The following is a 14,323-nucleotide window of genomic DNA, read 5'->3' as shown; positions in this document are numbered from 1 at the left end:
ACCTCACACGCGCCTCCATTGGCAACCAATGCAGGAGCCGGTAAGAGGGAGTTATGTGATCGGGCACACCTAGGCAAGAAAGGTTATTCAGTTAAAGAGGTGATCTCTCTCTCTCTTCGGGGTCCCGGAGGTTTTCCAATTCTCGGGCTTATGTGCGTGTTTGGCCTCTATTTGAAGAGTGGTGTGCTGTGTGCACTTCCTTGACTTAATTTATTGGAGTTCTTACATGATGGCCTGTACAGGGGCCAGGTTTGGTCTTCTATCCGAGTTCATCTTGCGGCCTTGTCTGCCTTTCGTGGGTTATTACGGGGTCAGCGTTTGACTTCCTTTCCCGATGTGGTTAGTTTTTTTTTGCAGGCAGCCAAATTGCTCAAGTCCCTTTAGGCCGTCTGTTCCATTCTTGAGATGTTATTCTGGTCTTGTCTGGGCTGGTGCGCCTATCTTTGGACCTTTTGGGTGTCTGCTCGTTGAAGGACCTTATTCTTAAAGCAGTCTTTTTGGTGGCCTTTTCTTCTGTGAGACACGTTTCTAAGCTACAGGCTTTCTTTTGTAGGCATCCCTTCCTGGAGTTTTCTCGGAAGCACGTTGTACTGCAGCCTGTCCCTTCTTTTCTGCCAAAAGTGGTTTTGCCTTTTCATGTTAACAAATCTGTAGTCCTCCTGGTGTTGGGAAGTCGGGAGGGCTCTATGGAGCAGCAGCAGTTGCGCAAATTGGATGTCTGCTGGGTCCTTCACCCTTATGTTCGGTGGACCCAAGAGTTTCCCAAAGCGGATCATCTCTTTGTCCTCTTAGCAGGTCCTTGTAAGGGGGATGGTGCATCCATGGCTGCCATTGCGCGTGGGATTAAGGAAACTATTGCTTCCGCATATCTTCTTCAGAAAAAGCCTGTTCTGGAATTTCTCAAGGCTCATTCCACTCGGGGTCAAGCGGTTTCTTGAGCTGCGTCTTCTCTTGTGCCTCCAGTGGATATTTATAAGGCTGCAGTTTAGTCTTCTCTGCATTCCTTTGTCAGCCACTACCGTGTGGCCTTTCAGGCGCTTTGGGACGCGGTGTTCGGTGAGCGTGTTCTGGTGTTGGCTCTTCATGAGGCCCACCCTGGATGGATACTGCTTTGGTACGTCCCATCAGTAAAGAACAGTAGAAAGGAGAAATTAGGTTCTTACCTGCTAATTTTCTTTCTGTTAGCTTCTCTAGATGGGTACAGTACCCCACCCTTTCTTTCTGACTGCGGTTTTTGTTCACGTGCAGATTTTGCTTTTCTAGTATTTTTCTAGGGCCGGGGAGATACATGAACAGCGGCTATGGCTCTGCTGGCATAGCTGGTGAGCTGTGGGGACATTTCACTGCAGGTTCAATGCATTTTCCAACAGTGTTGTTTTGTATTTGTTGTTTTACTCTCCTATTCGGAGTGTTCTTACTGTTTACAAATTAGTTTTTTTCTTAGTTCTACTTGGCTATTAGGCAGACTGGGTTAGGAGGGGGGAGCCTCAGCTAATATACTACACTTCCCCCTCCGAATCCGCAGTTTCAGCATCCGCATATTCGGTTATTCGCGGTTTTAAACCCATTTTAATTTTTCAGGCTATTTTAAGCCCTGTAAGCCCCCCTTAAGCCTTACCTGGTGGTCTAGCGGGTTTTCGGGGCAGGAGCGATCTTACCACGCTCCTGCGCCGTGCAGATTGCTCACAGGAAATGGCTCGAGAGACTACGGAAGCTCAAAGCAGCCATTTCCTGTGAGCGATCTACCCCGAAAATCCGCTAGACCACCAGGTAAGGCTTAAAGGGGGGGGGGGCTTACAGGGCTTAAAATAGCTGGGGGAAAGCGGGGACTAGGCAGAACCGGCCCAAATATTATTCGCAGTTTTTTAATATTCGCGGGCCAGCTCTGCCCCTTACCCCCGTGGATACGGAGGGAGAAGTGTACAACCAAAGTTTTGGTCTCAGTCTCCACCTGCTGGTCACAATGAGATATTACCCATCAGTAAAGAACTGTATCAGTCTAGAGAAGCTAACAGAAAATTAGCAGGTAAGAACCTAATTTCTCCTTCGCTTTCTGCTGACACTAAAATCATCATTCTGACAGGAATCCCATTTCGTGATGCAAAAATCGCTGCCTCAGGGGAAGACTGGAAACCCAAGCTCACTTTACTAGTTCAGTACATAGTTACTCTTCCTGCTTCAAAATGCCAACTTTTAAAGTAAAAAAAAACCCCGCACTGATTAGTGTTTCCGTACCACACCCCATTGCCGTGACAAAATGTCATGATGACAGACGCACAACCGACAATATCCAATGAACAGGCAGAAGGTAAAAAACTTTTTTTTTTTAAACATGAAAGCCTTCCACTCCACCATTGTATTTAAACCACTCGGGGCTAAAGTGTTCAACAGAAAAATCCATTTTTGTTCCCAGATATCACCATGACGCTCTTGACAATACAACTTGTTCTAGACCAGTGGTTCCCAACCCTGTCCTGGAGGACCACCAGGCCAATCGGGTTTTCAGGTTAGCCCTAATGAATATGCATGAGAGAGATTTGCATATAATGGAAGTGATAGGCATGCAAATCTGTTCCATGCATATTCATTAGGGCTAGCCTGAAAACCCGATTGGCCTGGTAGTCCTCCAGGACAGGGTTGGGAACCACTGTTCTAGACTATGCAATGCAGCATGTCAAAGTCTCTAATGAACTACTAAGGACTCTTCCAATTTCCTAGTTTTTATGCAGTGTTGATGATTTATCAGGCAAGTTTTAATAATCTGGAAGTTTGTCCGATATAATAATCCATAAGGGCATTTTATCACCACATTTTGAGATACACAAGTGATGACAGATTTCAAATTGTAATTCTGATCAGTGAAATATAACAAACAGATCATGATCCACAAGATGTTGTTGTCCATTTTGGAGTTGGCTTCAAGTCTCTGCATGCCTGGTAAAGTTTTCTAGACTTTTCTAAGCTTTGCAAGAATGCTCTGTGACCACACAGATGGATGACCTCACTCATTCTATTGCCTGTATAGAACACTTGATACAGATACACGGCGTGGTTAAATCAGAAACTGCTGATATGTTTTGTAAAGGTCTTATATTTGATTTTCTTCGCAGTGGGCTTGATGAGTTTATCCTGGAGGAATGTTTACAGTATTTAGAGAAGCAGCTGGAAAGCAGCCAGGCCCGTAAAGCCATGGAATTCTTCTCAGACAGGTAAGGTAAACCATGGTGGCTCTGCGTGGTGACGCTTGATTGAAGGTTTGTAGAAGTGGGTTTGTGTTCCTTTTGATATGGTGGTATGTAGAGATGCTATGTAATACTGAATTTTTGAAAAGTTTCACATACAGTGATATAAAAAAGTTTTCTCACCCTCCTAATTTCCCCTATTATTGCATATATGTCACACTGAATGGTTCTGATCTTTAAACAAAATGTAATAATAGACAAAAGAAACCTGAGTAAACACACAACAGTTTTTTTAATGTAAGGAGCAAAGCTATCCAACACCTCTTATCACCCATATGAAAAAGCGACTACTTAAACTCGATAAATGGTTGCGCCATTTGCAACCAGATGCTTTATGTAATTTGATATCAGTCTTGTCATATTGCTGTTGAGGGATCTTAGTCCACTTTTCTTTGCTAAAATGCTTTAATTTGGACATATTTGTATACTTTTGCACATGAATGGCTCTCCAGGCATTGGCACTGCCTCTCTGTTTAATTTTGGTTTTCCTCAGCTGTTCAAATGTAGATTTGTTTTTATGTTTTATATCATTGTTCCACTACATAATCCAAATAGGGCTTTATTCCTGGCAGTCTGGCTTCAATTGCCACGGCAGTTCCTTGTGATCTTCAGCACTGTGTACCTCTAGTAGCACTATGGAAAATAGTAGTAGTAGCTGACAGACAGATAACCAGACAACTGTCTAGATTTTTCTGGTACAGTGCAGAATTTGTTTCCTTCCATGATGACAAGTTTTCTAAGTCCTGAGGTAGCCAAGCATCTGCATTAGAGAATGACACGGTGAAAAAATTGGTCCCCGTCACCGCCCCGTCCCCGTCTCACCATACTCTGCACCGCCCCGTCACCGCCATTCCCTTCACCGCCCCGTCACCGCCACTGCCACCCCATTCACCGCCCCGTCACCGCCACTGCAACCCCATTCACCGCCCCGTCACCGTCACCGCTGCATACATAAAAGCCTCAAACGGGTACGATTTTATATACTTTTCTTTATTTACGTATAAAGGAAACATTCTTTAAAACTTTAAAACTTAATTAAATATTAGTTAATAACTATACAAAAACAAAACACGCAGAGAAAAAATTAATTAATATAAATTCTCAAAACTGACACATTTTGATCACTAAATTTAAAATAGTTATTTTTCATACAGTTTTTCAATCACTAATCTTCCACCACCCCTGGGGCTAGCAATGCAAAAACAAACACGACATGTACTTTAAATGCTTACAATGTTAGCCTACATGGTAAGTAGACGCGGCCGCTGTACCTAATCGCGGCAAAGATCTCCCTGCCGTGATTAGCATAGTGACCGCGGCTACGGCTGCAAGTCTCCCCTCCCCCCAGCGATCACGGCAGGAGGGCACCCAACCCCTCCTGTAGACCCCCCCCAACGGCCCTCCCGACAATCGCAGCAGAAGGGTACCCAACCCCTCCTGCCGGTCCTCCCAATGGCCTCCCCTAAGATCGCCGGCAGGAGGGTACCCAACCCCTCCTGCTGGACCCCCCCCCCCCAACGAACCCTCCCACCCCGGAACCCCCTTAGTCTTACTTTCCAAGTTGGACCGGACGGCTCCTCACACGTATGGCCAGCAGGCTTGCCTCCGTCCAAATGAGGCGGGCCCGCCCCTACCCTGCCCAACCCACAGGATCCTAGGGCCTGATTGGTCTAGGCACCTAAAGCCACTCCCGCTATAGGAGGGGCCTTAGGTGCTTGGGCCAATCAGGCCCTAGGATCCTGTGGGTTAGGCAGGGGAGGGGAGGGGCGGGCCCGCCTCATTTGGACGGAGGCAGGCCTGCTGGCCAGACGAGCGAGGAGCTGTCCGGTCCAACTTGGAAAGTAAGACTAAGGGTGGTGTTTCGGGATGGCGGGGTTTGTTGGGGGAGGGTCCGGCAGGAGGGGTTGGGCACCCTCCTATTGGCGATATAGGGGGCCGTTGGGGGTGCCGGCAGGAGGGGTTGGGCACCCTCCTACCAGTGATCATAGGGGGGCTGTTGGGGAGCTGGCAGGAGGGGTTGGATATCCTCCTGCTGCGATCGTCGGGGGGGCTGTTGGGGTAGGCAGGAGGGGATGGGTACCCTCCTGCCGCGATCGTTGGGGAGGGCTGGTTCTGTCGGCATGAAGGGCTGAGCACCTTCCTGCCAGCGATCGTCGGGGGGGGGGGGTGCGGGTTCTATTGGCAGGAAGGGTTGATCTGACAAATGAGGAGCACGGTGAAACACAGGTAAATTGCGGTTCCTAGAAGGGGGTACATTGGCCTGCGGGGACAAATCTTTTCACCGTTTTTGCGGGTGGTGAAAACTTTTGTCCCCGTGTCTGCGGCGATTTGGCTTTGGAGTCTCCATAACCCGCAGCCAAACCGCAGCCACGTCGCAGCTCCCTGCGGGGATCGCTCCCCGTGTCATTCTCTAATCTGCATGTCATCTGACTGTGGAATACTGTATTTAAGGGACTTTTGACTTATCCCAGAACTCTTGGGCATCATCCAGGTGTGTGTTTGCAAATGTGAGATGAGCATCAGTACTCATGAATCCCATTTTTGTCCAGTCAGTTTTATTGTGGAGTCATGAGGCTAGGGAGGCTGTTTTGTAATTTCCTGGATTAGTTGTTAGTCGGCACTTGGAATAATTTTGGAAGGCTGCCACGAGTGGAACATTCACCAGCATTCCAAGTCTTCTCCATTTGCTTGCTGTGTGGTTCACTGGAGTCCTGGAACTTAAAAAATGGCTTTTTAACCCTTTCCACAAATTGTTTTCTCATCCCTTTTGGAATTTCCTTTCATTCTTTTAGAAAAAGGTTCAGTATCTAGTGAGGTTTAGGTTCAACAGGACTGGGTGTATTCAATCAACTGAATGTAATTATCAATTAAATGTGGTCAGTCATAGAAACATAGAAATAGACGGCAGATAAGGGCCACGGCCCATCCAGTCTGCCCACCTCAAAGACCCTCCCCTACCTTTTATTGTGAATAACTAAGGAGGGCAATTGCTTATTCATATAGGTGGGCAACTTTGTTTCTTAAATGAAATCATTTAAAAAACTGTGTTTACTTAGGTTCTATATCAAAACCATTCCAGATGACAATGAATGCTTCCAAATGAGTCGATGGTCTATCAAATACCTGATTGTGATTCATTTTCTTCTTGCAGTGGAGAACTGGTCCAGATTATGATAGCAACAGCCAATGAGAATCTTTCTGCCAAGTTCTGCAACCGAGTGCTGAAGTTTTTCACCAAGCTCTTCCAGCTGAGTGAGTCACCATTTTTTTCATATTGCATTTCTTCTTGATGTGCCATAGCTCTAGGTTGCTTTTAATCCTGATTTAGAAAAATTTGCTGAATTACATATTTCTGGTTCATTGCTTCAGTTGTATTCTGAATCATTTTAAGCAAGCACACAATGCGTTAAGTATAGACAGAGGTCAGAACAATTCCCCTGAGGAGTTGAAAGGCCCCACGGATTTAATGAATCTGGCTAAAACACCCTTGATACAAAATCAATAAAACCAGATGTTATATAAACAGAAAAACACCCCTTCCTTGTACTTTTGATCGTGCTTTGGATTTTTTTATAGATCATGTCAGCTGGGCCCTGATTGCCTGGTCTGATCCCTTTCTTTTGAATTCCAGAAGCCTTAAAACAAGTAAAATCTGCATTTAGTAGAAAAATTGGGTGGAGCCCATTGGATCCTCAGGTATTTTGGCAGGAAATGGGCTAAATTTTGTTCTCATGAACCAACAGGAGTCGCATTCCCCATGTTGTAAAAGGTAAAACAAGCCCTGATTAAATGTTGCAGAATTGGCATGAGTTACTAAGATTAGCCTTTATAGAATTGCTCCCTTTAGAAAAAAGGGTTAGAACAGTAACACAGGGCTCCTTTTATAAAGCCGCACTAGCGGTTTAACGCGTGTGATAGTGCACGCTAGCCGCTACCGTCTCCTCTTGAGCAGGCGATAGTTTTTTGGCCAGCGCGTGATGAAAAGTCACATGCATTAAACCCGCTAGCGCGGCTTTGTAAAAGGAGCCCCTGGTTTTTTACATATTTTATTTTTACGTATGTTCAAATTTATATCCTATGTTTTAGGCAGGTTACAGTCAAACATACACACTAAAATAATAATATGTCTAGGAATATCAGTTGCAGACAGACAATAGAAGAATCTGAGTCTTTGCCCTGTTAAGCTTCAAACAATTACTGTATATACTCGAATATACCATATTTTTTGCTCCATTAGATGCACTTTTTTTCCCCATCCAGCCTTAGCCGCGAACAGAAGTTAATAAACAACAAAAAAAAAGGAATGCGGTGGGGGGGGGGGGACGGACGGACGGGGAGGAGGAGGGAGGAGGCCAGAGCCTGCCTGTCGCCTGCCTGGGAGGGGTGGAGGTCTGCCTCCCTGCCTATCTACCTGCCCTGTCCCTGCCTGCCTGCCAGCCACTAGGCCTGCCTATCTTGTCCCGGCCTGCCCTGTCCCAGCCTACCACTAGACCACCAGAGGGGGGAGAGTGTACAGAGCCTGGCAGGGAGGGGGGACAGGGTACAGAGCTTGGCAAGGGGTGTGGGGTTGGGTGCACAGCCTGTCAGGGAGAATTTGGTTCAGAATGTTTTTTTTCTTGTTTTCCTCCTCTAAATTTAGGGTGCGTCTTATGATAAGGTGCGTCTAATGGAGCGAAAAATACAGTAAACCTAGATTTTTAGGCCAAAAAAAGGCCCCAAATTAGGGGTCTTGGTTTATATTTAAATCTTCCCCTGGGCCTACCTTAAGCCCTGCTGGTGAGCCAGGGCAAGAGCATTCTTCCTGCCCTGTGCAATCTCGCTACTCAGAATGGCTGATATGAGTTCCCAAGCAGTTGCTGTGTTTATTTACTGCCTTTTCATGAAGAGATTCATCCAAAGAAGTTATAATACATTGACTAGTAATCATGTACTAGTAAGTATTTTCCCTATCTGTTGCTGCAGGCTCACAATGTAACTGTGGTACTTAAGGCAATGGAGGGATGAAGTGACTTGCCGGTATTTACTCCTCCCCCCCGTCTGCTCACTGGCCCACTGCGTTTAACTTCATAGAAAAGCTCTGCGCTGCCACTGGCCTCGGCTTCTTCTCTCCAGCAGGGAACCCATCACACCACCAATCTTTCCAAACTTACTGACTCAGAATGAGGGCCCCAATCTCCATTCATTAGCACTCTCAGCGTGGTATCTCTCTCCCAAACATTAGATGCCTCTACATTTTCGGCATCGGTTTTAAATATCATCAAAGCTTCCAGAAGGCTGTCCACCCAGCGCTGCTATCGCTTTAAGTGGACTCATTTCTCAGGTTGGTGTAATTTGTCTTTGAATATCTCCTGCAACTCTCCAACTCTGGCCTTAAGACATCTTCAGTGAGAGTTCACCTCGGTGCTATTAGTTCTTTTCATGCATCAATAGACAAAAAATCTTTGTCTCTGTGTTATCTGGTATCTAGATTCATGGAAGGACTTAAATATCAAGCTACCCCTCAAGTCTTCTCCAGTGCCTTGGGATCTTGATCTTCTGAGTAGGGACCGTCTATTTGTACAGCGCTATGTACACCTTTCAATGCTATAGAAATGATAAATAATAGTAGTACTTTCTCATCTGATAAAGCCTCCTTTTGAATCACTATTAACCTCATCTCTTAAGTATCTCACTTGGAAAGTGATATTTCTTATCGTAATCCCATCTGCATGCAGAGTTAGTGAGCTTCAAGCACTAATATCAGATCCACCTTATACAACTTTCTACCACGACAAAGTTGTTCTTCATATTCATCCAAACTTTCTCCCGAAGGTTGTCTCAGAATTTCATATAAATCAATCTGTAGTTCTTCCTGTCTTCTTTCCAGAACCTCGTTCTTATCCTAGGGAAGCTGCACTTCATACATTAGACTGTAAACATGCTCTGGCTCATAAACTGGATTATACCAAGCCTCATAGAACATCTACTCAACTGTTCCGTCTGCGGAATCGGAAAGAAGTAGGGAGATTGTGGATGCCTTTCAAGAGGCTCTACTCAGACAAATGGTGACGGAACCCACAAGGGAAAAAGCAATATTGGATCTGGTCCTCACAAATGGAGATAGTATCTCTAATGTTCGAGTGGGTGCTCACCTGGGTAGTAGCGATCATCAAACGGTTTGGTTTGATATAACGGCTAAAGTGGAGAGCGGCCGCACGATACTTAAAGTCCTAGATTTCAAACGTACGGACTTCAATGCAATGGGAAAGTACCTGAAGAAAGAGCTGTTAGGATGGGAGGACATAAGAGAAGTGGAAAGACAGTGGTCTAAGCTGAAAGGAGCGATAAAAATGGCTACGGACCTTTATGTGAAGAAAATCAATAAAAACAAGAGAAAAAGGAAGCCGATATGGTTCTCCAACCTAGTGGCTGAGAAAATAAAGGCGAAAGAGTTGGCGTTCATGAAATATAAAAAAACCCAAGAAGAGGAGAGCAGAAAGGACTACAGGGTGAAACTGAAAGAAGCCAAGAGAGAGATACGTTTGGCGAAGGCACAGGCGGAAGAACAAATGGCTAAAAATGTAAAAAAGGGAGATAAAAATTTTTTCAGATATATTAGTGAAAGGAGGAAGATAAAAAATGGAATTGCTAGGCTAAAAGATGCTGGGAATAAATATGTGGAGAGTGATGAGGAGAAAGCAAATGTGCTAAACAAATACTTCTGTTCTGTGTTCACAGAAGAAAATCCTGGAGAAGGACCGAGATTGTCTGGCAAAGTTACACGAGAAAATGGAGTAGATTCTGCGCCGTTCACGGAGGAGGGTGTTTATGAGCAACTTTAAAAACTGAAGGTGGACAAAGCGATGGGACCCAGGATACTAAGGGAGCTCAGAGAGGTTCTGGCGAGTCCTATTAAAGACTTGTTCAACAAATCTCTGGAGACGGGAGTAATTCCTGGGGATTGGAGGAGAGCGGATGTGGTCCCTATTCATAAAAGTGGTCACAGGGATGAAGCAGGAAACTACAGGCCGGTGAGCCTCACTTCAGTTGTTGGAAAAATAATGGAAGTGTTGCTGAAAGAAAGGATAGTGTATTTCCTTGAATCTAATGGGTTACAGGATCCGAGGCAACATGGCTTTACAAAAGGTAAATCGTGCCAAACGAACCTGATTGAATTTTTTGATTGGGTGACCAGAGAGCTGGATCGAGGACATATGCTAGATGTAATTTACTTGGATTTCAGCAAAGCCTTTGATACAGTTCCTCATAGGAGGCTGTTGAACAAACTTGAAGGGCTGAAGTTAGGACCCAAAGTGGTGAACTGGGTCAGAAACTGGCTGTCGGACAGACGCCAGAGGGTGGTGGTTAATGGAAGTCGATCGAAGGAAGGAAAAGTGACTAGTGGAGTCCCTCAGGGTTCGGTGCTGGGGCCAATCCTGTTCAATATGTATGTAAGTGACATTGCTGAACGGTTAGAAGGAAAAGTGTGCCTTTTTGCAGATGATACCAAGATTTGTAACAGAGTAGACACCGAACAGGGAGTGGAAAATATGAAAAAGGATTTTCAAAAGTTAGAGGAATGGTCTAATGCCTGGCAACTAAAATTCAATGCAAAGAAATGCAGAGTAATGCATTTGGGGATTAATAATAGGAAGGAACCGTATATGCTGGGAGGAGAGAAGCTGATATGCACGGACGGGGAGAGGAACCTTGGGGTGATAGTGTCCGAAGATCTAAAGGCGAAAAAACAGTGTGACAAGGCAGTGGCTGCTGCCAGAAGGATTCTGGGCTGTATAAAGAGAGGCGTAGTCAGTAGAAGGAAGAAGGTGTTGATGCCCCTGTACAGGTCATTGGTGAGGCCCCACTTGGAATATTGTGTTCAGTTTTGGAGACCGTATCTGGCGAAAGATGTAAGAAGACTTGAGGCGGTCCAGAGGAGGGCGACGAAAATGATAGGAGGCTTGCGCCAGAAGACGTATGAGGAGAGACTGGAAGCCCTGAATATGTATACCCTAGAGGAAAGGAGAGACAGGGGAGATATGATTCAGACGTTCAAATACTTAAAGGGTATTAACGTAGAACAAAATCTTTTCCAGAGAAAGGAAAATGGTAAAACCAGAGGACATAATTTGAGGTTGAGGGGTGGTAGATTCAGGGGCAATGTTAGGAAATTCTACTTTACGGAGAGGGTGGTGGATGCCTGGAATGCGCTCCCGAGAGAGGTGGTGGAGAGTAAAACTGTGACTGAGTTCAAAGAAGCGTGAGATGAACACAGAAGATTTAGAATCAGAAAATAATATTAAAGATTGAACTAGGCCAGTTACTGGGCAGACTTGTACGGTCTGTGTCTGTGTATGGCCGTTTGGAGGAGGATGGGCAGGGGAGGGCTTCAATGGCTGGGAGGGTGTAGATGGGCTGGAGTAAGTCTTAACAGAGATTTCGGCAGTTGGAACTCAAGCACAGTACCGGGTAAAGCTTTGGATTCTCGCCCAGAAATAGCTAAGAAGAAAAAAAAAAAAAATTTAAATTGAATCAGGTTGGGTAGACTGGATGGACCATTTGGGTCTTTATCTGCCGTCATCTACTATGTTACTATGTTACTATGTTATTTATAGACTGTATCTCCTTTTGCTGACACTTCCAGGGCATATCACTGCTCATAAAGTTCGAGCAATGACCACTTCAGTAGTTCATCTACATTAAACTCCTATTGAGGACATTTTGTAAAGCAGCCACCTGGTCCTCTATCCATACCTTCACATTTGGAGAAAGATAGTCAGTTCGGCCAGATTGTTCTCCAAACTCTATTCTCCATTTAGAAGCCAACTTCCCTCCAATCCTGTTGGTTTTGCCTGGCTCATGGTTGTTCTCAATAACCCTCTTTTCAAGGCCACGATCCTGGCAGCTAGGGAGTCCCACATGTGAGAATATACTGCCTTCTTTTCCTTGGAAAAAGCAAAGTTACTTAGCTGTAGCATATGTTATCTGAGGACAGCAGGCAGATATTCTCACAACCCTCACACCACCCCTGGTTGACTTTGCTCTTTTTTTTATTTAACTGAATTGGTGGTCCTGCAAGCTGTCAACAGGTGAGAAGGCACTCGCAGTGTGGGCGGTCTTCAAGCTTTTAAAGTGACAGTGCACTTGTTGACTGTCCTTACCAGGGCTATGTGGATGATGCCCACTTTGTGAGAATATTTGCTTGCTGTCCTTCTAACATTTGCTACTGGTAAGCAACTTTGCTAAATGTTTCTAACACTGTTCAACAAATTGATTCAAAATATTTTCTTTTAATTTAGCTGAAAAGAGCCCCAATCCAAGCTTACTGCGCCTCTGTGGCTCTTTGGCCCAGCTGGCTTGTGTGGAACCTTCACGCCTTCAGGCCTGGCTCACCCGGATGACTATATCTCCTCCCAAGGATTCTGATCAGGTGGAAATTGTCCAAGAGAACAGACAGTTGTTACAGCTGCTTACAACTTACATTGTGCGGGAAAACAGGTAATGTAGTATTTGTTTAAAAAATTATCTGACGCCTCTTGCCTCCCGCGTTCCGATCTAGTTTCATCCTTAGGTCGTGGCGTTTTTCTTGGAAGGCATTGGTAGGGTTACTGGGGGGGGACCATCAAGTTTCGGATCAGTTGTCTATACGGGGGAATCCGCAGTTTCTGCCTGGCTGTGATAACTCGGTCTTTGTGCGATGGACTGGAGAGGGGTTTCTTCTTCTTGAGCATTTATTGGATGAGGAAGGGGCGATGAGACCTTGGGGAGATTTTCCCATGCTTCATTCTTTGGGTGTGGGAGGTCTGTTTGCGTACCGGCAAATTCATCATTATGTGGGATCCTTGGCGCGCCCGGGCTTACGGTTTCGATTGGGTAACCAATTTCGTCTATTTTTTGCCCAATTTTATGCTTGTGGCTTGACGGTGTCTGCGTTGCATGGGGCTTTGCGGCGGCTTACTCCTCAGAAGTCTTATACGGCTCTGGAGAACCGCTGGGGTAGAGATCTGGGCATACCTGGTGAGTCCTTGAACTTTCCTTCCCTTATTGGTCGTATCTCTTCTATTTCTATTAGTGCAGAACTGAGGGAATGCCAATTTCGAGTGGTGTATAGAGCGTATTTTTCCCAAGAGCGGGTCCACAAGGTTGGGGGCATTTCTTCTCCAATCTGCCCTAAGTGTACACTGGGTTGCAACTCCTTTTTTCATGCATTTTGGGGATGCCCTCGAGTGAAAGTCTTTTGGAGAGCCATACTCCGCTTTTTGGAGCGGCTGGTTGGTCACGCTATTCCGATGTCTCCGGTAGGCTTGCTTTTGGATAGATATGAATCTTTGCGAGTGCCTGCTCGGAGACATCGGTTGCTGATCCGGAAGGGTGCTGTTATAGGAAAGAAGATCATTCTTAGCGTTTGGACGCAAGACATAGCGCCTGCTTACTGGGCTTGGAGGAATCGTTTTCATAATTTGATGCTCTTGGAGCAGCGCCATGCTCGATTATCTGTCCGGCGGTCGAAGATTTTCCTGCAGACCTGGGACCCCTACATTTCCTCGCTTTCCCCTAGGGCCAGAAGTCTGGTCTTGAATTCACTCTGTTGTTGATACCTTATGCTCTCAGCTGTTTTCCCCGGGTTGGTGGGTGGATGTTTGGAAGAGTGTGAATGGTGGGTATGAGTGGTTGGACGTATGTGGAGTTCAGGGGGTAGGGTGGGATTACACATTGTGGGTGGGAGGATGGGAATTGGTTCTCTTGTTTTGTTTGATCTGTGCTGAGCGGCATAAGCAAACAGCTTGCTCAGCATAATCCTTTCTTGCTGGGGGGTTTTTGGGTATGGATTGGGTCTCATGGTGTGGGTTTGGGTTGGGGTGGGGGTTTGGGATTTGGAGTGGGTGGGGATTGGGGGGATTCTTTGGTTGGGGTGAAAATGTGTTTGATGGTACATTTGATGTTCGCGACCTTGTTGTATGGTCGTGTTGTATTGTGTATTTACTGATGATGTGCCAATAAAACATGATTTATACTAAAAAATTATCTGATGCATGGGGAGGGGCCTAAGGCCCTGATTGGTTGAGGTGCCTTGGGAGGGGCCTGGGTTGCCTCAGCCAATC

The 14,323-nt window shown here is 45.7% G+C and overlaps 1 protein-coding gene across 10 annotated transcripts in view; it reads left to right on the top strand.

Annotated features, from left to right (window-relative positions):
• The window catches only part of UBR4 (ubiquitin protein ligase E3 component n-recognin 4), a 283,469-nt gene that overhangs the window by 79,273 nt on the left and 189,873 nt on the right, over nt 1-14,323 (top strand). For all 10 annotated transcript variants that reach the window (XM_033921741.1, XM_033921740.1, XM_033921739.1 and 7 more), the window contains 3 exons: nt 3,111-3,209; nt 6,394-6,494; nt 12,521-12,719. In XM_033921741.1, coding sequence (XP_033777632.1) covers nt 3,111-3,209; nt 6,394-6,494; nt 12,521-12,719 — 399 coding nt within the window. The remainder of the gene's footprint in view (nt 1-3,110; nt 3,210-6,393; nt 6,495-12,520; nt 12,720-14,323) is intronic.

This window comes from Geotrypetes seraphini, chromosome 15, assembly GCF_902459505.1.
Source record: "Geotrypetes seraphini chromosome 15, aGeoSer1.1, whole genome shotgun sequence".
Taxonomy (NCBI): domain Eukaryota; kingdom Metazoa; phylum Chordata; class Amphibia; order Gymnophiona; family Dermophiidae; genus Geotrypetes; species Geotrypetes seraphini.
The sequence above is the reverse complement of the archived record's forward strand: the minus strand, read 5'-3'. Positions and strand labels throughout refer to the sequence as shown.